This window comes from Pseudorasbora parva, chromosome 9 (genome assembly GCF_024679245.1).
Source record: "Pseudorasbora parva isolate DD20220531a chromosome 9, ASM2467924v1, whole genome shotgun sequence".
In the NCBI taxonomy this organism is placed as follows: domain Eukaryota; kingdom Metazoa; phylum Chordata; class Actinopteri; order Cypriniformes; family Gobionidae; genus Pseudorasbora; species Pseudorasbora parva.
Genome location: NC_090180.1, coordinates 8,663,270 through 8,689,213, shown reverse-complemented (window position 1 = coordinate 8,689,213; position 25,944 = coordinate 8,663,270). Strand labels below are relative to the sequence as shown.

The following is a 25,944-nucleotide window of genomic DNA, read 5'->3' as shown; positions in this document are numbered from 1 at the left end:
GTCATATTATATTTAAAATTTTCAAAAAGTGCACTACTAAATGGACTGAGTTTTTACAAACTCTTTCAACTTCTTAGAGCAAATGTACACCTAATATGTTGTTAAGTTAATTGACTGCATGAAACTCATTAGTTTTTATCAGAACCATGTTTGCTGAGTCTGATAAAACAGAGAGGGGTCATGGAGTGTTTGACCAAATTAAATGAGGTTTCATATAGATACCCTCCTGCTTTGAACCGGCTTGTGCTTGCTATTTATGCATCCCGACCCTAATTTGAAGTCTAAATTACTCTTCATCTCCAACACAAGTCAGTGGAGGGATAAGGTTTACGGTGTTCCCATTTCACAGTCATTTGTTTGAATTGAAAGATGTGCCTAGCTTTCCAAAAACAGGAATGAATATCTTCGTTTTAGCACAGAAATGAAAGTCAACTGCTTTGCCCCTAGCAAATTTCCTTGTACTTTATGAGTATATAGCACTTCAGATTTTAATAGAATTATCCATTTTAGCACCTTGCCTCTCGCACAGCACATCCTGATGGTTCACTGCATCTAGCATGCTGCTGAACTGTCTAGTGGACACAAAAGATTGTGCTGAAATTAGTCAAGTAGGATGTGCTGAGAATGTAGATGCTGCAGAGTGATATTTAAAAGCACTGCACTCCTGTACGAGTTGTTCTGTAAAGCATTATGGCAGATTATGGAGTGCTGCGACATGCGGTTCGACAGAAACAGCACTGATGCTACATTTATCCATGCTGTAATTGCGGAGCTTCTGCTCTGAGGCTTTTTCTGAGGTACCTCTCAAAATTAAATTTCAGAACTCATTGCCTCAACTGTTGCATCTCAAACAGTGTAAATACAGAAATGCCTAATGTATGCATATGTCACAATAGGAAGAGACTGAGGAGGATTATCTATATGGGTGCTCACAAGGTGGGTGTAATCCCTCTGAGATAAACACATGTTTTAATTGGTTTTATGATTAAAGTGTAATCCTTTAATTTATATATTAAACCAAGTTGAATACAATTGACTATATGAAGGCTCCAGAGATATACCCTCAAAAAAGGTGCAATGGGGTTCTGGACAGCATTTTACATTTTTAAAGTCTTAAATTATGAAATGGGAACCCCTAAAAAGTTATATACATGAAGCACATGATAGAACCCTTAAAGTTTCTATACTGTACATAAAACATTTTCTTCTAAGAGTGTACGAGTCATCTGGAAGAAAATCAAAAGGACATTTATGAATATTTATTCGCACCGCGTGAGTCTGCTTGAAGGTGAGTAAAAGACAATTGCATACCTTCGCTGAAAATCAAGTCGAGCCATCCATGTGTCAGGACAGGATAGTCTTGTGAAATTTTGATTTACCCTCAAAATCACCTGCATCTCTGAAATATCCTGAAATGTTGGTCTGTATGCGCTGGAGCTGAAAAAAAAAACAATCAAGCAAGCATCACTGGTTACATGTCAGACATCAGACGGACATCATGGCACACTCCCATTAAGTGGAAAAGCAAATGGTTTTTGGTGACATTGTTCAGGCAAAAAGATTGAGGTGTGGTATAGAATAGAGATGACATATATTGTTTGTTTCTGCAAGAGATTACATGTACTGTAATATGGTCCATATAGAGTAAATCACCATATTTATGTGATGTCTGTAGCATATATAAACTGTCAGAAGTTCTGCTACACAAAGGTCATACCGAATTTTGACATGGTTCATCTGCTTTTTACTTAGTCAGTGGTCTCTAATCCTCAATTAGTCTTTAACAGCCAAGCTATTATTACAAGCAAATGGATTTGAGGGTGCAAAGCTTTCCAAAATGCACAAGTAATTGCTTAAAAACAGTTTCATGCATTGCGGTACTAATATGTTTCTTGTCAGACAGGAAATGAACTAGATGCATGAAAGAAAAATGCACTGAAATTATGTAGGATCGGATCCTTAGTGATAAAATGACAATGTTATTGAAAATGTTCCACCATATAAACTTCCATTGTTCATATTTCTTGCTTTTATACACAGAGATGAAAAGGACACATGCGCACTCCTTCCTCAGTTGACTGCATATGTGCATCATTTTCTTTAGACTTCATTTCTGTTAAGGAAGCATTGTGTAATGAGCAGTTTATGGCAGCTATACATTTTCAGTTTAATTACTAAAGCAGAAAAGTATACTTTAATGAGCTTATTGCAACCACCCAGTTGTGGAAAAATGCCTACGGTACCTACAGTAATAAACTGAAATGAAACAGGCCATGGGATGTAAAATGTAGAAATATTTGAATAAACTAATTGTCTGACTAAATCAAAGGATTGTATAGTAAAAAAAGAAAAATTCTATTACATTGCATTTCAGTTTTGCACTCAGAGTGACAAGTTAATATATTTGGATTACTGTTCTATAGCAAACAAAGGCCACTGTAAATTAATTATACCGAACAAGAGCATCTGTGTTGCCATGCAATTATTATTTAATTAACTATTTAATGAATGGGGTATTGTCCTTGAACTATGTCAAACCATGTGAATTCACTTCCTCAGTAAATTACGTCCTCAGTCACCTCTTCATCTCTTTTTAAGTCTTAACTGAAATCATTTGAAAATCATTTGGCTTGGCAGCCTCCGGAGTGTAGCGGATTTTGCACCTGTAATCTCAATTTAAAGTGCCCCTAAATGGCATTTGAAAGGTTCCTATTTTTGTTTTAGAAGTCCCCAACAACAGGTTTACATGCATGCAAGGTCAAAAAACACTTTAATTGTCTTATGCCTTTATTTTTACCTTATATGTTCAACGACTCCCAAATGATTCGCTCAACGATCCCTTTTTCCAAAGCCCTCCTTTGCATGATGCTAATCTGCGGTGATTGGTCAGATGACCCAGTCAGTTGTGATTGGTATACTGCAGGCAGGGCTATTCAAATCTTATCGATGCGCTGCACTGTAAAAAAATATGTTCAATAAGTTATGACAACATATGTTTTTACATTGTTTTAACTCATCAAAATAAGTTAAGCAATGTTAAACTTGTTTTTATTAGTTATACAAGATGTAACTCATTTTTTAAAGTCAGTTTAACATAATTTAAGTTGAAATAACTTAAACATCCAAGTTCAAAATGTGCCTTTTTTAACAGTGTGCAGAGTTTAGCTCCAAACCTGATCAAACACACCCACCTGTGATTTTCTAATGATCTCGAAGACAGACGCTGCATCTCAATTCGCCTACTTATACTACATCCTAAAGTATGTACTCTTTTTGTGAAGAAAAAGTACATAGTTCTGAGTGTGTAGCAGAAGAGTATGTAAGCTTTGGGACACACTACTTCGTCATCTTTAACGGACTTTAACTCGTTTAGTTACGTGTATCCTGTCACCGTTTAAACTGCTCTGTAAGTCATCACACAGTTCAAATCCTCCTCATTCAGTTTAATTTCCTACCGTATCGGAGAGAAATGTAGTTGCACGTTGATCTGCCATTCATGGTTCTTTAATGCAGAGACTCTCCTCGTTTCTTTGCAGTTTAAATATCATGATGCATTTAAAAGTTAATGGCCAAACGTGTCATTACATAAGTTCTCAATGCTGCTGCAGGTGAAATATAATGTGGACAACACTGAATAATAACTTTTTGTCAGGTTACTGATAGTTGGTCATTCAAACCCTTTAATCTAAACCTCTCTACTTAATGGTCAGACTCGCACATCTGTCATGTTTTTTGTTTTTTAATGCTTTCCTGTAGCTCAATGAGTAGAGCATGGCGCTAGCAACGCCAAGGTCATGGGTTCGATTCCCAGGAAAAGCAAGAATTGGCAAAAATGTAAAATGTGTACCTTGAATGCAATGTAAGTCGCTTTGAATAAAAGCGTCTGCCAAATGCATAAATGTAAATGTAATGCTTTTTATTTGTGTATCGAATCCTCGTCCAACTCGTAATGGGTTGTGGGCAATATCAGCCGAGAGTGAGCATCGAACCGCACTTCGAATTCTGACCGAAAATGGTAAACCATTCGGGTATCTTTGGAATACTCTTTTTAACACATTACGATTTAGGACATACTAATTATATTTTTGATTACTATTTGGTATGGATAGTAGGGATGAAACAGTATGGAAATTTACTCTTGATAGCAGTGATGCAGGAAGTGTCCTCCATCTGTCAATATCTATTTTAATCTTTAAGACTTTATCAATTTATATGTACAATTTCTTTTAGAGAGGGCCGTATAAGTATCCCTAGGTAAGTTATCTTCTTAACATCACGATTATAGTGTCCCAAATTATCACGGTTATCAATATTATCACGGTTTTGTTCAAATAAGATAAAGTTTTCAAAAAGAACACATGCACACACACACACACACACACACACACACACACACACACACACAGAAAACATTTCAACAAGTTTTCTATTTGAAAATCAACAAACAACAAATAAATCAAGCAGCTTTATGCACTTTTAAAAAATTTTTTAAAACTGTGATAATCACAGACGGTTTTGATAATAATTAAATTTTAAACGATATTACTAACCGTCAGTACATTTTATCGTGGTTTATCGTGAAACTGGTAATCGCTTCATCTCTAATGGGTATGGAGCTAGAAATATGACAAAATGATCTGAATTTGAATTGTATAAATCTGAATTATTGACAAGTGTAATCTAACAAAATTGAATATTATGTTGCATTTTACACAGTTCTGAATTTGAATTTTTTTAATTGTTGAATATAGATCCTTTGAAATTGAACACATCTGAAATGTTTTTATGTCGAAATTGTTTAGACATGTATTTTCAAACAGCAGATATTTTGTTCTGAATTAATCGACTGGAAATATTCAGTTTTTGAAAATACAGATTCAAGATTTCAGATGAAGAAGAAATTCAGATCATCAAATTCAATGTTCTAAAATTCAGATCATCAAATTCAATATTCTAAAATTCAGATCATCAAATTCAATATTCTAAAATTCAGATCATCAAATTCAATATTCTAAAATTCAGATCATCAAATTCAATGTTCTAAAATTCAGATCATCAAATTCAATGTTCTAAAATTCAGATCATCAAATTCAATGTTCTAAAATTCAGATCATCAAATTCAATGTTCTAAAATTCAGATCATCAAATTCAATGTTCTAAAATTCAGATCGCAGAAATTCAGATCTTACAGAAAGTAGGCCAGAGGTCATCAGGGAAGAGTAAAGGATGTCAGAAAAATCCAACGGAGCACCATCTGATCATTTCATTTCCTATTTGTAATGGAATAAAGAGAAAAGATCAAACAACCCCTTTATACTTTTTTGTTTATTTTAGATTAATGCACAGAAAAAGAGATTTCGGCTAGATTTCTCATTTTTCGTGCGTGATTTACAAATCGCTGATTAGTGAAGAAAATCTAAGCATTTTACGTCATCTGTCGTTCTCCAGGGTTGAATCCAAAATTGCCCCCCTAAACCCTCACTATACCCTACTTTAGTCCACTAATACAGTTAACTCGAACAAGTGAATGAATGTAGATCCGATGAGTTGTCTTTTGGGGGTGGGGGGTGAAGTTGTTAACAATAATAATGGGAAATGCTCTAATGATGCGTGACCTATTTTTAACAGTCTATGGCGTGACATTCACAGATCACTGTAGCCCTCAGTTCAAGCAAAAGGCAGCGCTCATGACATGAACCAATCACCTCCGCTTTACAGCACGACAGAAATCATGAATGAACACACAGGGCTGACTGTAAGGGCTCCACATTATCTTTGTCTGGGACAAATCAAAGAGGGTTTTACTTTCCCGACAGGACAAATAAAACATTAAAATAACCAGATAATAATTTATTTATTATTATATTCAATGTAAACAGCGACTGATAATGGAGTGTATCTCTGGTAACAAAGTCACGTTGAGGCTGGCGCTGCCTGTCTCTTTGTGAGACATTCGTGGAGAAATCAAAACAAGTGAGCAGCAATCTAAACGATTTCAAATACATTGCAATCGTGAATTGTGTAGCATAATTCATTATTAGGTACGTACATGTTAGACTCAAAAAACTTTTTTTGTTCTATTTCAACTATGATTTCACCGACGAATATAGTTCCAAAGGAACAACACTCAGCGCGGTGTTTTGAACTGAATGAATCAGCGTTTTGAATGAATCATTTGAATGAACGACTCAATGACTCACTCATTAAGACGATCACTTGCTGCCACCTATTGGCGGTTTAGTTTCATGTTTAAAAGTATCATTGCATTTTTTTATTTGTATATTCAAACATTTAGAACATCAATCTCATAACATTATTTATTGCTGTTTTATTTTTGCAGTTTAAATTAATTAATCTGATTGGTAAAAGCCCTAGTGTCTTACTAATATAACTGCATTTATTAATCAAATGTAAGAATTGAACATGAAATGCATACATTTAATAAGATTTAAAAAATGGCCTTTATAAAATGACACAACGCCCTGGGGTAAATATCACAAATATGCAGATTTAAGCAGGCCTATGTAAAAGCTGATAGAACACTGATGAGAATATTATTTCAAAATCAATATATGTATACCCCCAAAAATCCCCCCAATACACTGTACAGTACATAAAATTTACTCTGTACTCTACCTGATAGGCCGGATTTTGAAACTTGTTTGCAGGTATGTATTTGAGGGTATAGGGGGCGATTTCAGATTCAGCCCAGGTCTGTTCAACAAAATAGTAGTCTTATAGCAGTAGAAGACTACCGCTTCTTAAACTGTACTGGGCAGGTCCTAGATCAGGCAACTTTTCTGTGCAACTTAACCCGTTTCACAGAAAAAAATGTTTATCTGATATATAAAATATTAATCAGTACCCAACCTTATTTAATTGTGCGGTAAACCCAACACGATCACACGAAAAATGAGAAATCTAGCCAAAATCTCTTTTTCTGTGCATTAATCTAAAATAAACAAAAAAGTATAAAGGGGTTGTTTGATCTTTTCTCTTTATTCCATTACAAATAGGAAATGAAATGATCAGATGGTGCTCCGTTGGATTTTTCTGACATCCTTTACTCTTCCCTGATGACCTCTGGCCTACTTTCTGTAAGATCTGAATTTCTGCGATCTGAATTTTAGAACATTGAATTTGATGATCTGAATTTTAGAACATTGAATTTGATGATCTGAATTTTAGAATATTGAATTTGATGATCTGAATTTTAGAATATTGAATTTGATGATCTGAATTTCTTCTTCATCTGAAATCTTGAATCTGTATTTTCAAAAACTGAATATTTCCAGTCGATTAATTCAGAACAAAATATCTGCTGTTTGAAAATACATGTCTAAACAATTTCGACATAAAAACATTTCAGATGTGTTCAATTTCAAAGGTTCTATATTTAACATTTTAAAAAATTCAAATTCAGAACGATGTAAAATGCAACATATTCAATTTTGTTAGATTACACTTGTCAATAATTCAGATTTATACAATTCAAATTCAGATCATTTAGTCATATTTCTAGCTCCATAAATGGGTAGCATGCGAATTGGGACGCAGAGATAGATTAGCATGTTCAGGTGTGTTTGGTTAGGGTTGGAGCTAAACCCTGCAGCGCATTGGCCCTCCAGGGCAAAATTTGAATAGCCCTGGGGTGCTTCCCAATTCTTATTTGTCCGTCCTCGTTTCCTTTCCTCGCAGCTTAGCTCTACCCCTTCAGGATGCGAGGGAAAGATGCGAGGAAAAGACGCGAGGGCGGAGGAATTTCAAGTGAATCAAGTGAAATTCCTTCTGTATGTTTTCTATGTGGTTTTGTTTGCAGGTGTGCTGGTTAGTGGAGGTGTGTGTGATTTCCCACCTGAAGCTTGGTCCCTGGCTTGTAAAAACTGCACCGCTATGATTGCGAAGGAAGCTATGACGTGACGGCGCTAGACTAGACTGAGCGGCTGATATTCTGTTGTTTTCATTTGTTATGTTGATTTGGTTGCATCCATTTAGATCCCAAGTTTACATTACGATTCCATGCATGCTTTCACTGCTGACTTACACTAATACTGACTGCTGATTGTTTATATATTTGGTTCTTATGCGGTATCATTTAATACAATACTCTTACAATACACTTCTTACTGGTCCATGTCGCTTTCCGTTCATGTCACAATGGTGAGTTGCTCATGAACCTGAAAGTATCTTGCAAACACGACTAGAGCAGGACCTTTCTCAATGGAAGTGTCAATGTAGTTTATGGCACTTCAGGCCGAGGGAACATGCAGAAGCGGAGTAAGAATGTCTGAGAAGTGACGTGCTGTAATCTGATTAATCTTGCTGTCTGCCACCATTTGTTAGTTCAGTGTAATGCGTCACAGACAAATTCATTGCCAAATTTATATAGGAGCACATGTGAGAGCTGTATCACATTGCCAAGCTAGGCTGAAAATGCGTGCAATATGCTAATGTTTCATCTAGACGTCACTGGCTTGGGATTCTTTAAAAAACGATTATTTTAATTGACTCGGAGTCAACTCTTACTTTTGAGAGACAATAAGTTTATATACGGTGCACTTTCAGATTTAAAACTTTGTAGGATGGTTTCATTCATTTAGAGCTATGTTACACTACATGAAAGGTAATAAAAAAAAAAACATAATGTAGGGCCACTTTAAAGGTGCATTCCGACAGTTTTTGCATTAGAGGGCTCTTAATAATCCCAATAGAACCAGTTTTGGACTTTAAATATCTACCAGTCTGTGTGCATAATGGTTCTTTACTAATATAATATGTTCTCATATCAATATAATAGTTCTCATATCAATATAATAGACATTGGATTTAATCTCAACAATTTTTAAGTGTTTATAGTTTATGCTGGTATGCATTTTGCTGTAGACCAATGTGACCATTGTGTGTTCGTGCTTTATTCAGTGTAAAAAACACTGACTGAAAGCGCAATATAAGGTAAATGTAGGCTATTATTCCTGTCATTTTAATAACGTTAACTTACTCAATTGCTTGACACAACTGGTCATGTGATGTCAACATGGCGGCGGCCAAAAGGGGGCGACCCTCTCCACGTACAATAAAATCTAAAATTCGAGAAAAGTGCACTTTAAATGCCATTTTGATATTTCGTTCTTTTTTTAACTCTTCATTATGTGCATAACTTTGTAAATAAGCAAGTGTATTAAAATTCACTTTTTAATTAAGTGAAGATTTGAAGACATTTTAATATGTCATAAGTGACCTTTTGAGAAAGCTTAATTCATCATAATTTGATATTCTACCAGACCTGGCGTGGCCACAATTGATCTCCCTCTGAGCTCGGTGATGCTGAAGATCTTCAGTGGCACAGCACATCCTCCCTCAACGGCGCGCACAGCACTTCCTCGCCTTCAACACTTGGAGTAGACGGAATGGTTGCACTACTTGCATTTTAACCGAGGCTGCATCCGCTTGCGCGTAAAACCATTAAGGACAAGAACAATATTGGACAAGAATAGAGCGATGCCATCTTGTGACGAAACCTCAATCCAGTTGCGAAAGGAGCAGGATGAATTTAGTGCTCTCCAGATTCTTGGCATACCTTCATGTCGGGCTCCAGGTCGCTCTTCAGATGTTTATTTACCCTTGTTATCTGCATCCCCAGCCCTGTCACATACTGGCACGCATTGGGCACACAGTGCGCTTGGGTGCGCTCCTGCCGACCCGCCAGCAGTCCAGGATACAGGGCGCCCTCAACCGCGCCCTGGTCCACCTCCGGCAAAGTGGGAACAACTTCTTGCCGTACAATTTGAGCTTGGAAGTATTGTCCCGAGAACCTCTCAATGGCGACCCGGAGTCCATGTTCAGGTGCGTGTGTCAGGATATCGTTGTTCAGGGAGTCTCGGCTGTGCTTGCGTTTCCTCAGAGCCACGAGGAGCTCATACAAGTGGAGTTCATGTCCTCGTTTTTGGAAATACCTTTCATCAGCATCATTGAGCAGGGTGAACCTCTTAAGACACAGGTGAGCAGCAAACTCATTTCTTTACTTTTATCCAAAGCGCTCTTTCGATTTCGAGGAAGATGTGGCAAAACTGTTCCGATGTTTTGGCGCCTAGTGTAAGTCGGTCTTGTTTTCGGTCTCGATGTGCATTTTCTTAATTTCAGGAGTTGACTCTTTGGTTCATTTATTCTCCCTTTTACAACTGTCACTCGTTGTTATTGAGGCACAACCAACATAATCCAAAAGCTCGTGAGAACCGCGAAATGTTTTGTTTCCGCGTCTGTAACTAAGTGGGTTTTTTCCCTTTTTTTGCTCTGTCAAACTTTGATATGCTACGCTACCAAATGAGTCTGAAACATATAAAGAAGTTATAAGTCCACAATTCATCCCTAACTGTCTGAACTAATGCCAAGTACAAAAAGTGCTGTAGTCACTGGGGTAGGTTGTACCAATTGAAAACAATGTTTTTCATTAATTTATTTTAATAATCAAATGTTGGCTATTCGTTAAAATGAATCACATTCCTCCCCATTTCCCTTTTAACACAATCTTTTTTGACTAAAAAATTTAAAATTATAAACAGCAAATATAATTGGAAACAAATATAGAAATATAGAAGTCTCCCAGAGTAGAATGCAAAACCTGCTGATAGATACTAACTGATACCAGTTATGTAATGTATGTTTTTTTTTTAAGCCTTCTATATTGTTGCACACAGTCTTACAACTTCTATTGTCACCTCAGGAGATGGTGGGACAGATTTTACATGTTAAAAGAGACCAAGAGTTTACATAAAATATTTAAGAGTTAGAGCTGTGGCATGTATTTCAGGTGTTTGTTTCCAAGGGCCGGACACAGATCCTGATGTATTCCCGTGGAACAATCCTAACACTGTTTAGGGCTCAGGGTTGAGGCGTGCCGACTCTCGTTAGTATTCTAAGCAGCAAACAGAGAGGATGCCAGTCGCACCAGTTGTTTCTGTCTCCAGCAGTGCAGCCAGTTGCAGCGGTTTCTCCTGGCAGGGAAACCTCAAAAGATTTTCCTCCTGTCAAACTCTGCCAGCATATGGACACAAAGGAACAAAGGCACCCCTGATTTTGCATAAAGAGGCATGAACAGCGGGTCAGCACAGAGACTCATCTTTTAAGATGCTCATTCATAACAGCATGATTTATCCTACATCTTATAAAGTGTCAGTCAAAAGGCTTTTGTGTCCTGTACATTTACAGCCTGGCTGCTAGTAAAAGCTGCTTCATATATTGGGTTATTCTTAGCCAGAGCGAAATAATAAACAAGGCCATTTCTGTGATTAATGAAAATTATTAGCAAAATGTTTTTGATTGCTCAATTTTGACACAGCCCGGGGGAAGTGTGAAATCATTAGTGCCCATCTTTTTCCTGCTTGTGCAAGGCTTGGCTCATGCCATCACTGTGGAGTCGTTAACTTTCAAAATTACTTTAACAAATTAAAAGATAGAGCTAATCCTATAAATATCCCTGGCCTGTATGGGGGCAAGGATGTTCATATATTTTAGGACGCAACCCCAGAATATTATGCTGCCTGAACGCTTTTCTAAAGTAATATTCTTTATCCTTGCTGAATAACTACCCCTTTCTGCTCTCTGCAGATGAAATAGCCATCCACAGGTGTCTTTTACCGAGCACTAGCCTGAATTTGCAATTTGAGCGATTCAAATGAAATAGTTTCTTTCATTTCCGTGATAATATTCGCTCCACAGCCAATCAAACGCAGGGTAGATTACCATATTCTTAGTGACTTAAATTATTTTGTTTGCTGACCAAATATGCCAGGCCTGTTTCATTCAGGAAAATTCTGCTCATCTACGCTTGAGTGCTCATTAACTCGTCTCCCTTCTGTAGCAAATATTCCCAAGCACAAAAGGAAGATTAGTACATGCAAAACTCATTTTGTCGCTTTGAATGAAATCACATTCTAATCCAAAGGCCTTTCTCAATTATGCCTCTTTGTTAGCTTACCAGTGGACAACCATTGGAAGGTTATTAGGCTTAATGAATCCTTAATTTAAGAGAGCCGTCGAGACTGTCCAAATGTTGATTTTGAGTTAAACTCCAGGTCGTAACATTCAAAGTGGACTCGGAATGACCTTATTCATGTACACCTAAATGAAGACATTAATTTGTGAAAAAGCTACAGTTATCTTGTAGATGCCCTCCTCATTATTTTATAGCATGACCTTTTGCCCTTGCAGTCTTGCAGTAGTCACTGAAAATAGAAACCTTTGAAAAAATTGAAACCGCAGCAGTGGTTCAACAGTGCACATTTTGAATCTCTTTCTATCAAACCTGGGTTGAGAACCACTAAGTTAGAGGATCGTGATAACTGTCATCAGATTACATAATATTCCTTTCAATAAAAAAAGCTAATTTTAAGTAACTTATGTGTTTTAGACACTATTGTCAGTTACTTTGTGTATTTGTGCTCTGCTAGTGAAAATAGTGTAAATGCAGTAGGTATGCAGATTATGTCGTTGTGTGTCTCCAGACAACAGACAGTAGTGCCACTACTGAATGAATCGGTGTGTTGAGAACACATAGCTTATTCGTAAAGACAGTAGGTAATTATCAATACCAAATACGCAAAGTTCAGACACTTGTCCTTGGTGGTTCAGACTTGGCAAGTTCGACTCAGGAGAGCAAACTCCAGAGGACGCAAGTCCGGAAATTCTACAAATGGAACAGCAGTGTTCTCGACAACGTAACTCAGCTCGCTCTGGTACTCCAGTTATCTGTGTATTTTAGGCGACAATAAAACAAAATGTGTAATAAATCACACACTTTTCTTTTTCATTAAGAAAAAAAACTTAAACAGATATCGACACATATATGTGTTACAGGCAAAGGGTACATTGATTATTCGTCTTCACTGCATCTACATGTATATTTAAAACAAAATATAAAACACAACCTGACTCTCTTCGTTTCCATTTAAAAAATATTATGCATTAATATGTGGTTCAGGCAATATCTGCATATTATCTTAACTTATCTTCGTCATAAAATGAAATATGACAAAACACAACCCTGTCTCTTTTTTAAATGTGAGTTTTAATGATCAATAATAGTATTCATAAAAGTACAAGTAAAAGGTATAAGAAGCTATACAATAAGAAAAAGCAAACAATTCATTCATATGTAAAAATTCAGCGTTCAATAGGCTATGGTTAAGTGAAATAGCCTAAATATATAAAGTTATGAAATTTCACTTTGCCCTCAGCCAAAACGATCTGCCCAGAATCAAATTATAGATTCCTGATGATACCAAAGATCGGCAGTTAGATATAGAAAAGTGAAATTATATATCTCATGCTTAACCACTACCGAGACATCAGAGACAGCGGCAAATATCAGAAGGACTAGCATGAGCGCCCATTGATCGACTGGATCTCACAACTCTGAAAACGTCAGAGCAATAGGCTATCTTTATCAATAAACCACAGCTTTGAGCTTTAAACAACTACTTTCTCACTTGAAAAACTTTTAAAACAACATTATGTGACACAATAGTAGTATTTCTAGTAGTAAAATGATGCAGGTTTTCTCCTCTGTTGTTGACACTTGCTGGTTAGTGCTTTCTGGGATACCTGCCTGTCTCAAGTCTGCACAAGTCACCTCTCGATGTATCCTCTACAAACACATCTGGGGATTTGAACTATACTTTTCTAGATGTGAACTTTGAATTGGAACAGTACTTGGGCCACGACTGATAACGAACAGACAAGAATGCATAATGAGAAACGGCCAGTCACTTGTTTAATTTCTGAATTAATCAGTAAAGCGAATAATTCAATTACTTCCCCATTAAGAGTCAGTACAATGTTACTGTATAACCCTAGAGAGAAAAGTGATTTTAGTCCCGTCCAAATGTGCCTCTGAAAAAAGGTCCTGAAAAATTACCTCAGGTAATGCTAATACAGTGCGAATAGACCAGCCGTAAATATGTACATAAATATTCTGTCATTTCCTGCTAAAAAGCAGTTTTCAGTGTTTTTTCAAGTATGAAGGCGCATGAAGCATTCAGTGGCAATTTAGGCAAGCACCACACACACTTTCTTCAGAAAATGTACGTATCTTGATAATGTTGTGTGTTTGTGCATCAGGAAACAATGCAATACGCACTTTACGACAGGGCATAAATTAAGTTACCCCTAACTTCTGGTAGTTTTACTGAGATTTCTTATTCCTTGTGAATTGGGCATTAATATTACAGATGTCCTGTGGTAAAATTACATTACACCATCTCTTGTAAAATGAATCCCGTCTGAATGGGGCTTTTTAAAAAAAAAATTAGATGAAGGGCTGTGTAATGGGGAGGGGGTGGGGGTACATCTAGAGACATATTTTTTAAAAAGTTACTTTTTTTTAACTTGAGCACCAGATTTTTAGAATTTCATGTGCAAGATGCTGCAAGAGACAGAAGTGCACTGGTTAAACACGCTCGTCTAGCACGTTTACATAGAAAAACAATGGAAAAACTTTCCAGTGGAATCAAAAAAATAGATGCAACAGTAAATACATTATCAGAACACATTGTAAAATGGAGTGCCATCATACTGTTAAAACTGAATTTAAAAAAAATAGCACACACCCTTTGTATGCTATTTGTATGTGCAGTGTAGTGTGTAAAATGCTTAGCTGAAGCAAACCTACAATACCCATTTTTGTGCACTGCACAAAATACATATTTCTAAAAGCATCTGGAAAAGCAAGCACTTATTAGTCATAGAGGTGGTCTACACTTCTTCTGTTGATACAATGCCATGCACACATGCACGCAAGTCACCACCTATTCCCAGCCGGAACAATGCTGATCATCTGTGCATTGCTGCTGTGATTGTCTGCAGCCTGGATCGCTCCATTATGGAGGCCGAGGGTGTAAATAAAGTGTGAAATACCTGGAGGAGATGGTTTGTAATCTCCAACATGTGCAGGGTTGAGATAAGCACAGATGGGCCGCTGAGGTCTGTGACAGTAAAGATGCGGGAAGAGCGTGGTGCATCAGGCAGGTGAGGAAGAATTCTGCAAGCTGCGCTCACGGGGCCAACATGGCTCAGTGTTGCCAGGCACTTAATGTTACAGCACCCAAGCACATTCGTGCAATTTAATACACAGTGTGGTTTAATACTGCCTGGATTTGGGTTAATGCCCATATACTGTAAGCCGAGAATACTCTGACCCATCAAAACTAATTGAGCAAGTAAGCTGAGGGAGGTTTTTTGGACTATTTCTTTCTCCATTTTGATGTGCCTGCAAGAATATGAGAGTTTAATTGAATCTGAAGGTCTGTTTCCAATAAGTGGCACGATTACACCCTGAGGTTCTTATGACTCCTACCTGACCTCATACCTTTTTTCCACTCTAAAATGTGTCTTTGAAAATTCAACCCTCTTTCTGCCCGAGGTGAGCTTTGAAGTGGTGCCTGATCTCTCAATATAACATGATTGAGTTTTCACTCCGCTTCTGAATACGGGGTCTCACTGAACAAATCTCACTAGCTTTCAGATCTCATGGCAGAAATGATTCATTGTCTTTATTTTGGCTGTTGGCAGCATTACGGGTGGGCACAGCACTGACCAGGCTCCATTGTATGCCAAAGATGCCTCTCCAGAGTGGCTAATTCTCGTTTTGTCAAGGAATGAATATTGCTGCGGTTTTCATTGTCATAATCATAGCATACTTCTCTGCTCATAGCTGAACAATGAACAATCCGTTGATCTTTTATCGGTAGATCTAACAGACATTTAAATCAGTTTTCCTTTGAAGGATCTATTCTGTAGCTCTGCTCTGGTTGGGGTCTATATCTCAATCTGCAATCTCATAGCCTCTCTGATGATTGCTTTGATGACAGAGCCGGTTGAGAAAACAGAGAGAAACAGCAGCGTCTGTTCGTTTTGGCATGGGAACCTGCAAACGGCATCTATTCTGAATGGGGGAGAGATTTGCATAAGCGGGTATTACAGTTTAGCAGTATGGGTACTTTTGATGCAAAGTTCTCTTCTGTGTCAAAGTCTCTCTGTAAGTCATTTTCCATCTCCTCTCCTTTTTTATTTCCATTAGTTTTGTCTTATCTCTTTCACCCAACTCTCTCGTGAGTATGTTTCAATTATCTTTCCCTTTTTTGAAGGGATAGAAAAAAGTCTTGGGGTGGATAACAAGCCAGAAGATGTGACAACCATTCCCATCATGCATGAGGCACGCAAACGCAGCTCTGCTATCATGCTTATTAATAACTGTGCATGCACTTCTGATCAGAGCAAAGTCTCCCGCCCATCTGCACAAAAATGCCTTGCTTTACTTAAGCTGCAAGTGAGGGATTTCACTTTCTGTGTGAGAGATTTGGCCTTATTTAACTAGCATCGGTTTATAAAACGCACTCCTCCACAGTTACATATGCGAATTAGGCTACTAGAGACATTGTGCAGCTGTATTTTTCTAGAATGCCTAGCGGCACGCATCCTTTCAGTTCTCCCTCACTGACACTCTCAGCACTTCAGGTGCGTTCACACGCCACGCCGGAATTGCCGGAATTACAAGATTTCAGCGTGTAAAAAAGCATTCATGTCAGCATCCACATCTTTTTTTCTGAGCAGTTTTCCAAGGCTTTTGCACACCTCATATCTAATCGCTCCTCAAGACAGCCATTCATGAGCAGATGACTGCTCCCTCATAATTGCACTCTAGTCTCTATTTAAACAAACTCATGGTGAAAACGGTTACTAATGTTCCAGAAGGAAACACAATGCATTAAAATCAGGGGTGTAAACATTTGCACAGGATGATTGGGGGGGTACATTTTTTTAATTTTGTCTTCTAGAAAATATGTAAGTATTTATAGCTTCTGCAGGGCAGTACTAAAAAAATAAGATCTTTAATTAAAATAAGAACAATTTCCAATCATCCTTTTATAAGGTTTGTTGTGTTGCCTTGGGCATCATTGAATTTTGCGGCTTTTGATCATCCAAGAAGTAAAAACACACATTGATGCACATGCATATGATGTAAATTGTGGTCTTTATGTAAACAAGCATCAGGTGACCCTCATATTAAGTGCAATAAACAATACTAAGTTTGCTAGTTTGTTTTTCTTGCAAGAAATTTAAATTTAGTTTTTAGCATTTAATGCAAATTGAATTCTGGATCATTCTGAATGATTCATAACACTTGTTTAAAGGGTACATAACACACACAGTTTCTGCCAGTCTCATGTTAATCTTGAGTACCTAGAGTAGTATTGCATCCTTCATATCTCAGAAGAGTTTCTAGTTTTATCATATTTGTAAAACACAGATACTCTGTGCAGGCGTGCAGTGGGCGGAGCTAAAAAGACACGCACACACACACAAAATACATCATGGCATTATTCCTGGCAGTTTCACTCACCATTTGCAGTTTTGACTCATGACAGGAATAAGTGACACTAATTTTGTGGTCTAAAAAGCAAAATGACAGCACTGCAGACGGCTCTTTCTGGAGAAGTGCCCATACAAGGAATTCCACCCTTTATGAAGTCATACAGGGCCATAATTGAAAAAAGCTTTCCGAAACTCATTCTGATCCTGAAGGAGTGTATTTGGCACAGAAATATTCATCATACGTCCAACTCATTTTTAGAATTGTTGGCCATGTTTAGCATGAGAATCCAACTCCTTAACCATGTAAATAAGTCAGAATGCATGAAATGGCATTAGACCCCCTTTAAACTTGTATTGTTTTTAATGCCTTTGAGAATCAGTAAAAGGAAAAAATATCAGCCACAGAATTGCTTTGACATTTTTTAACCTACAGATTCATTAATTTTCACCCTCATTCGGATAACTTGTTCCCCAGTCTTGTAATCTGCCTGGAGCTGGGCCGACCTCTAGCTTTGAATGTTTTTGCAGTTGCAGTGCAATATGGAGCTTGTCTCTAAAGATACTTTCAGTGTTAACTGGGGATACATGGAGACAGCCGTGTGGAAGTGTTTATTCAGCTCTGTCAGACTCACTTACTGTTGGCTGTGTGTTGCTGATGATTGCAGACCTTGTGCTGAATTACCTTTTGTGCCTCCCTGCAACTTCTTGCAAGGTTGTTCAGCCCCCTAAATGCACATTGCTTGGCTATCAGAATTCTTGTTAACTTTGATCTTTTTTTCTTCATTTACCATTTGCCATTTCAAGGGAATCTGAAAACATGACCTGCATTGCCTTGACATCTCCTATAACATTATTTGTTCCCCATATCGATGACACAAAGGACTGAAGGGAGCAGACGTCAACTGCCCATGTTTATTTACAGCTTCACCGTTGAATCTACAGGCATTGTGAAACACTGAAACATTGGCTCTCCTTTATAATGAACCACTCATTCCTCATGATTTAATGAGGAGATGTCCTGTATGAGGATAATGCAAAGCATTGACAGGTAAAACTATTGCTCAAGAAATGCCCTTTTACCGTTAGACATGATTTAGTTTAATGACAAGCATATATCACAGCCTTAAACTCTTTATTAGCTAGACATATTTTATTCCACTGGAAATCCGTCAAACTACTTTTGAATAGCTTGTATATAGTATTTTTCCTTTAAACAGAAAATGTGTAATATGTATAATCATACATATAATATTTCTTATTTTTCTTCTCACTTGGGTTTGTCCTTTTGTTATTTGTTGGTTTACTTTTTCTGCATTAAGTTCTACTCTTAGCACCATGTAGCAAATTAGACAAGATATTGGATAGATATTGATTTTATTTATGTGAGATGATCTGCTGTTATCACAGTTGGATTTTTCTTTTTATACCCTGACTCAGGCCTTTTTCAACTGGAGTCTGCACAAGGGTTATAGATAATATTATAAATACTAGTGATGCACGATTTTTGGCTTCTCAATTAATTAAAAAATACCATCGCAATATTGGCCCACTATTTATAATGAAAAGGAGCTTAAATCTCCCAAACAGAACTTTTCTCTTAAAAGGATACATTTCTGCCTGGTATTTTACTTAATCTTTGCAATCTGGCAAACAATCAGTGATTAATTAATGATGATAATTACGAATATAATTTTTTTTGCAAAATAATCGTTATTATCACTTATCGTGCAGACTAGTATCTATGTGTAATATATATATATATATATATATATATATATATATATATATATATATATATATATATATATATATATATATATATATATATATATATATATATATATACATATACATACATACATACATACATACATAATCGCACACACTAGATTATACTTTTATACTAGTCTTATATTAGGAGATAATCTAATCGCATGAGTATTCATGTATTTATTTACATGACGTGGTTCTAGCACACTTACAGTTATTTATTAAAGGGATAGTTCACCCAAAAATGGAAATGACCCTATGATTTACTCACCCTCAAGCCATCCTAGGTGTATCTGACATTCTTCTTTCAGACGAATATAATCGGAGTTCCAAGCATTCTAATAGTAAATAGCTGCCCAAAATTTGTCCAAAAAGTACATCCATCCATCATAAACATACTCCACACAGCTCCAGGGGGTTAATAAAGGCCTTCTGAAGTGAATCGATGGGTTTTGGTTAGAAAAATATCCATATTTAACTCATCCTAAACTAAAATATCTAGCTTCTGTCAGACCGCTTTCTGTATTCAAGTTGCAGAAAGAGCATAACTGATGCGATGTAGAATGTAGTGGAAGCATTTTGAACTGCGAGAGGCGTTAAACTTTTTGCCTAAGTTGAATACGGAAGGCGGTTCGGCGGAATCTAGATATTTTACTTTTACTAAGTTTTAAACAGAGATAGTTTTCTCATAAAAACCCATCGATTCGCTTCAGAAGGCCCTTATTAACCCCCCGGAGCCGTGCGGAGTACGTTTATGATGCATTATGCACTTTTTTTGGGCTTCAGATTCTGGGCTTCCATTCATTGTAATATAATGCTTGGATTAGCTATGACATTTTTTCAATATAAATCCAACTGTATTCGTCTGAATGAAGAATGTCATATACAGCTAGGATAGGTGAGTAAATTATGGGTGGACTATCCCTTTAAGTAAAATGTACCATATTGATTTATTAGCATCATCTAAAACAAATTATCTACATAACAGCAACTTTACAGATGTACACATTTTTACAAACTAATACCAAATGCATGGAATTAATCAGCTGATTCTGTTGCCTTTATGATTAATGACATGTTTTCGGTCTCATTTATTTAATACAGTTGACTCATTTACTTCATTTAAATCATGACATTTCATTATTTTCAGTGATACTTCTGGTGCAAACTGTTTTCAAAGAATTACATAGTTAAATAAGAACTCACTTTAAAATTAATAACACTTTAATGTTGTTTGCCGTAGGACACAAAAGGCATTTTATCAATGCTGTGACAAAAAATAACCATAACATACTCCACAAACTCATCATAAAATGATCATAAAAATATTCCATTTTATCTGTGCAATGTAATCCAAATATATGGAAGTGATATCCAACGCTTGTTGGCTCTAGCCAAGCTTCCTCCAAAAGCACAAACACAGGCATAGAGCATCATTTTAAAGATGCCTTTCCACCTGTTTGTTTCTGAGTGTGGTCGCTATCTCTCATTCTTGGACGGCTACAATCTTTGTCTTGCACTTTAGAGTCGCACCCACGATGAGTCAGTCTTCGTGGATGGTACGTTCTCACTGCAAGAACATGACCATGGCAACATTGCTATTGCGGCTCTTTAGTATAAGGAGTCACCTCAGCTGTTCCTCATTCTTGTCCTTCTGCAATGCACAAGGGTGAGCAGCTAGCACTCAGGGTGATCTGAGGGCAACAATCTCAGCTCATGGACCTCCAATTCCTTGTCTTGCATGTTGTGCCCGATGGAGATTCCGGATGACTTTGAAGTTCGTCACATGATTTGTGAGTTTAAATTTTTTGGGACATCAGATGAGGATAATGCCTTCTGACTTGGGTTGGGTATCACAGCACCAGTGCCGTTTTTCTGGAAGTCTCTAGGAAATCGTGACCTGATCATCAGGTTCCTCAGATGTGCCAGGAGGTTGAATCCTCGTAGGCCACACCTTATTCCCTCATGGAAGCTCTCTGTGGTCTTGCTGGGAAAAAGATTGCAAGATTTCTCTGTCAGCGAAACGTGTCTTGGTCCGGCATACTCTTGCGTGATCCTGAGACCCCTGCCCGGCTTCGTGCTCAAAGTTCCCACTACCCCTGCATGTTTACTTGGAATACACACAGAGCTTCAGAAGCTCTGAGCAGCTGTTTGTCTGTTTTGAGGAACAGCAGAAGGGGACGACTCCAGAGGATGGCCCACTGGATCGATCGTGGTTGAATGATTGGCATCCTGGCTCAGAGAGTGACTCACATCCACACTCTGCTCCAGCGCCCTTCTTCTCGGATGTGCATTAAGAGCTGGCAAAGTCGTTAAAGGGCACCTTTTACTACCCTCAATGGTGGGGCAGCCAGAGGTACTGCCGCTGGACAGGCTGCTTTCACCTTGCGTGTCATGGCCATCCTGCAGGTCCATCAAGCCAAGGCACTTAAAGATTTGCACATGGGTCTTGAGCCAGAATTGATGCAAGAACTGCATTTGTGATCAATTTAGCTCTACAAGTGAAGAAGGTCACAACGCTGGAAGCGGCCACTGCCCATTCATCAGGTGAGCGGCAAGTAGCTGAAGGTGGTTTCAAAGTGCCCCTGAGACGGGCAACCCAGTGATAAGAGGAGATCCTTTTTCCCAGGAGGTGGTGAATGCACCGCTCCTTCCTCGGTATAGGTTTCATTTTGTTTGTTTTTTACCCAAATTTGCAAAGAAAAAGCAGTTTTCTCATTTTCTGGACACACAGTTCGGGGGAGTGGCACATGCAAATTCCACTCTTAAATTTTTGTTGGCCTTTTCTCAAAGTATCAGAGGTATTTTGGGCTCCCATTGACCCCGCGTTGCATTCCCTTCATCAGGGAATGGAGGGTACAGTAGTTACCGAGACGTTTTCTTTACCTCCAACAAAAATAAAGAAAACAAAAATACATTTAACTTCCCTACCTCCCTTTAGCACAAAAAAAGTTAAAAATTAGGTAATAAATAAATAAATTGCCGTCAAACCCTCTACATCCCTTAATTGGACAAAACAATACTTTCAACAAATAGATATAATGTTGAGTGGCAAATAAATGAAAATATATTACCAGGTCCAAATCAAACAAAACCCTGTACCGAGAAGACTGTAAATGCAACTTATCATTTGGACAATTTTATACTGCTTCTGTGACACTGGTTGGCAACTGGTGGCCCAGCGATAATATCTGGCCCATGCCCTCAGCCAGTTATATTTGATAGCGGCTGGTTCTGAAATGTATCTGTCATGATAGTGTAACGGAGGCAAGCTATTGAGAGCTGTGCAGGTAAAGTCCCCTCATGCCAGGTGGCTTTTGCAAAAACGTGCATTTTTTTATTCTCGTTGTTAAGGGGGGGGGGGGGTGAATTGAGAGCTTTTAATTAAAAAAGTTCTGAAAGACAATCAAAAGAGTCTGTAGAAAGGGTCGCCAGACACACCTCTAAAATAGCCGTCTTGAAATGTGTAGTATGAGAAAATGAACAGTGAACAATTTAAACGTTTGCTTATAACGTGGGGCCTCAGCCCCAACATGTGAATTTTTTTTTCCATTCTTCTTTATATTGCCCTATTTTTGGTATCAACTTTCCTCTTTAGACTCTTTTATAGTGATAGCGTAAATGTTAACATCACTGCACGCAGCGTGAACATCTTGTACCTCCAGCACGCAAACAATTTAAAAAAGGAAGTTTAGTATGCGAGGATGCCAAGGAATAATTCTTAGTGTAAAAGTATGCTACATCAAATAATTATTATTATAAGTTAGACTTGTTGTGTAACAAGCAAATTTAAATACACATTTATTATTCACAATATGGAAAGAGGAAATAAAACAGTTTAAGAACATGCCATCAAAGGGCAAGTCCTCTTTTATTTTTAATTTTTATATATTGCGCATCTCCCACATATGTGCATTAGCAAAGGGGTCCGTGTTGCAAGTTGGTAAATGATTGCCAGGTTACATCACTTTATTAATATATAATTCTTTTTAACAGAGTAACAGCTCACTAACAGTTACAAAAGACACTCTAACCGTATCTCAAGCTATTCTAGTTGTATTTCTCATCAGTGTATTTATTCAATTATTCCTTTTGCCCCCTATGACAGGGCAATTTATTTATTTTTTAGCCCGTGGCCAAGTATACATGCCGACCCGTTCTATGACATTTTCGCAATAAATAAATTATTGTGAATACACTTGCCTGTTTTACACTTGTCCATTGTTTTATACTGTATATTTTGAAGAAATGTTATGAAAAATTCATAAATGTTTCTATAGCCAGAAATGCATAACAATGTTAATGTTTTAGATATTGTCAGTATGTCCATGTTGTACTTTTCAGCATCTATCCCAATGTACAAAATCCCAATCACAACAGACTAGATAATAATATTTGTGGGTCCCTCACATGAAAAAGTTTGAAAAGCCCGCTGAGCTTTAAGAGAGACATGCAGTACTTCAGTGCAGAAGACTTACAAAGATAACTCTAGCTCTAGCATTTAGTTCCAAATGATAAACCTTCTCTGGAAATCGTTGCCTTCAGCCTCAGAGCAATATATCCATCAAATCACCTATACCCTAGAAAACCAGTATCTTTTTGCTAAATTTTAGATCATCTTCACATTCAGACATCCTGTTCCAGAGTTTTATACACTTCCCAAAGCCATCAACTAGAGGCCTTCATCTCGCCTCAACGCTGATAAATTTCTGCCCACCAACAGTATCTATCTTTTGGCATCCCGATCTCCCAGGAGGATTCAGTCCTGCCGTGTTCAGACATCGATTGAAAAATGTTATTCTTTCTGAGTAGAGACCATGTAAATGTCAACCAAAACTTGAAAAAGGACGACTGATCCAAGCATGAAATCATCATTATCTGCAAAGCACAGACCGATAGTCTTTGGATTATGGAAATTCAGTGATGACAACAAAGAGGTGCTGGTGCTCTTTCCAAAACTGAGGAATTGGACACAGCTGCTGTAAAGCTATGGCTTAATATTGAAAGGCAATCATAGAAGAAACAATATTTTGTTAAATCTTCTCATTTTATCACAGGCCATCATTATAATTGGCTTTTCACTCATTAGCATAAAGTCCGTTTATATCTTTTATGTCAGTTTCACTGTGACTCCATCTACTTACATGTATTTCATAGGTTGGGCTTAAAAGGGTTACTTAAAGCATGAATTTACCCTTGAGTTAATTACAGTTTTATCAAATATTAATGGATAATTAATCATAAATGGATTAATGTCATTAATCCTGGGACACATTACACATCATGCATCATATATTAGGATCTGTTCTGAAGACCACGGCGGAGCAGGCCCACTGCCAGCCTGGTTTTGAATCAGATAGTGTGTTTAAGTGAAGATATTTTTTCATAAAGCCTGAAAAGATTATTCTATACTTGTGATGTCCTTTGCACGTTTCAAATGCTATCAGTCAACATTCTGAGAGCAGCTTTGCATACGAAACGTCTAGATGAGGCTGGGCCGAGCGGGCTGCATATGCTAGGCTGTACAGAGAGAGGATTTCAGTGCAGTTCAGGCTCACTGTGGATGGCAGCTCTTGCTAATTGAGCAAATCGCAGCGTATGCCTCGCGGAAGTAATGCTAATGAACTTCTTAGCGATCAGAAAGTTTAACACGGCTTTGTACATTTATTTACATCACAGTTAAAAGGATTTTTGAACACTGTTCCAGAGAGGGCAAGAATTCAGGATTTAGAGCAGAATGTTGGTTTAAACAAATTCCTCCCATGCATACTTTATGTGGAGATATACTGTAAATGTGGAACTCTTTTAAAAAAAAACTGTTTTATTGCTTTATAGCTCTCTTGTTTTGGTAGCGGTGTCAGAGGCAGCTGGGAAGGCATCTAATCTGTGTCCGCTTCTATCTGGGGATGAGGTCTCCTCTGGCCATCAGAGCACTAATAGCATTCAGACTCTTGTTAGAATTAAACAGAAAAGTTAACGGTAACCTTTTCTTATCACGCTGACTTAACAAAAGTCAATTAAGTTGGCACTCTTTGGATGAGCAGTCGGGACATATAATTAGATTTTCATTATACTTTTATTTTGACTTTAGATAATTATTTAGATAATTTGCCCAAAGGTATCTAATTATGATTTTAATATAATAAATACATTTTTGTCAGTGCTCTCTGTCATATAAAATTGTACTTTTAAGTGTCATTACATAATTAAGATGGGAACTAAAAAGAAGTGAAATATATTTATCATTTTCCACCATCATAATGTCCTATAATTGTAAAATGTGTATAACAAAAATTGTAAAATGCTTAGATACATCTAAAGCCCTATTCGAATGGTAATTGTTTCTTGTGGGGTCGTAAGGTATTTTAATCATTTTACAGGGGCTAGTCTTTGATTTTATTGCCGTCCAAATCCAGAATGTCAGTGTTTTTCTCCCACCACCCGCATAAAAATCCCCGGCCGAATTACCTACCGTTTTTTGACAAACACCAGTGACATTTGGTGATTTAATCCACGTCCGAATCCACGTCTCAAGAAAAGAGTTTTCAAGAAAAGGTTGTTTCAAAATTAACTGTTTATATCATTTTTGACCACAGCAGAGCACCGTATCTTTGCGTTTCCGTGTAATTTGGATGCATTTTAAAGATCTAGCCTACACTTTTATTACTGAAATGCAGCAAAGTATTTACACGAATAAGCTTTCATCACCGCTCAAAAGAGAAAGAAAGAAAAAAACATGTAAACTTTTGAAATTATTACAGCAGTAAAAATAGGTTAAATTTGCAGCATTGTATTACGCTCATTTCC

General features: G+C 37.4%; 1 protein-coding gene and 1 long non-coding RNA gene across 2 annotated transcripts in view; one reads left to right on the top strand and one right to left on the bottom strand.

Moving 5' to 3' along the window:
* Positions 1 to 1,311: 1,311 nt before the first annotated feature.
* Positions 1,312 to 9,356, bottom strand: LOC137090047 (uncharacterized). The gene is made up of 3 exons (XR_010907818.1): positions 9,284 to 9,356; positions 2,798 to 2,956; positions 1,312 to 1,437 (listed from the first exon to the last, which is right to left on the bottom strand). It is a non-coding gene; the product is annotated as an uncharacterized lncRNA (long non-coding RNA).
* The window catches only part of grin3ba (glutamate receptor, ionotropic, N-methyl-D-aspartate 3Ba), a 51,235-nt gene continuing 34,594 nt past the window's right edge, over positions 9,304 to 25,944 (top strand). The window contains exon 1 of the mRNA XM_067453726.1: positions 9,304 to 9,997. Within this exon, the coding sequence (XP_067309827.1) occupies positions 9,545 to 9,997 (453 nt within the window). The 5' untranslated portion in view covers positions 9,304 to 9,544. The remainder of the gene's footprint in view (positions 9,998 to 25,944) is intronic.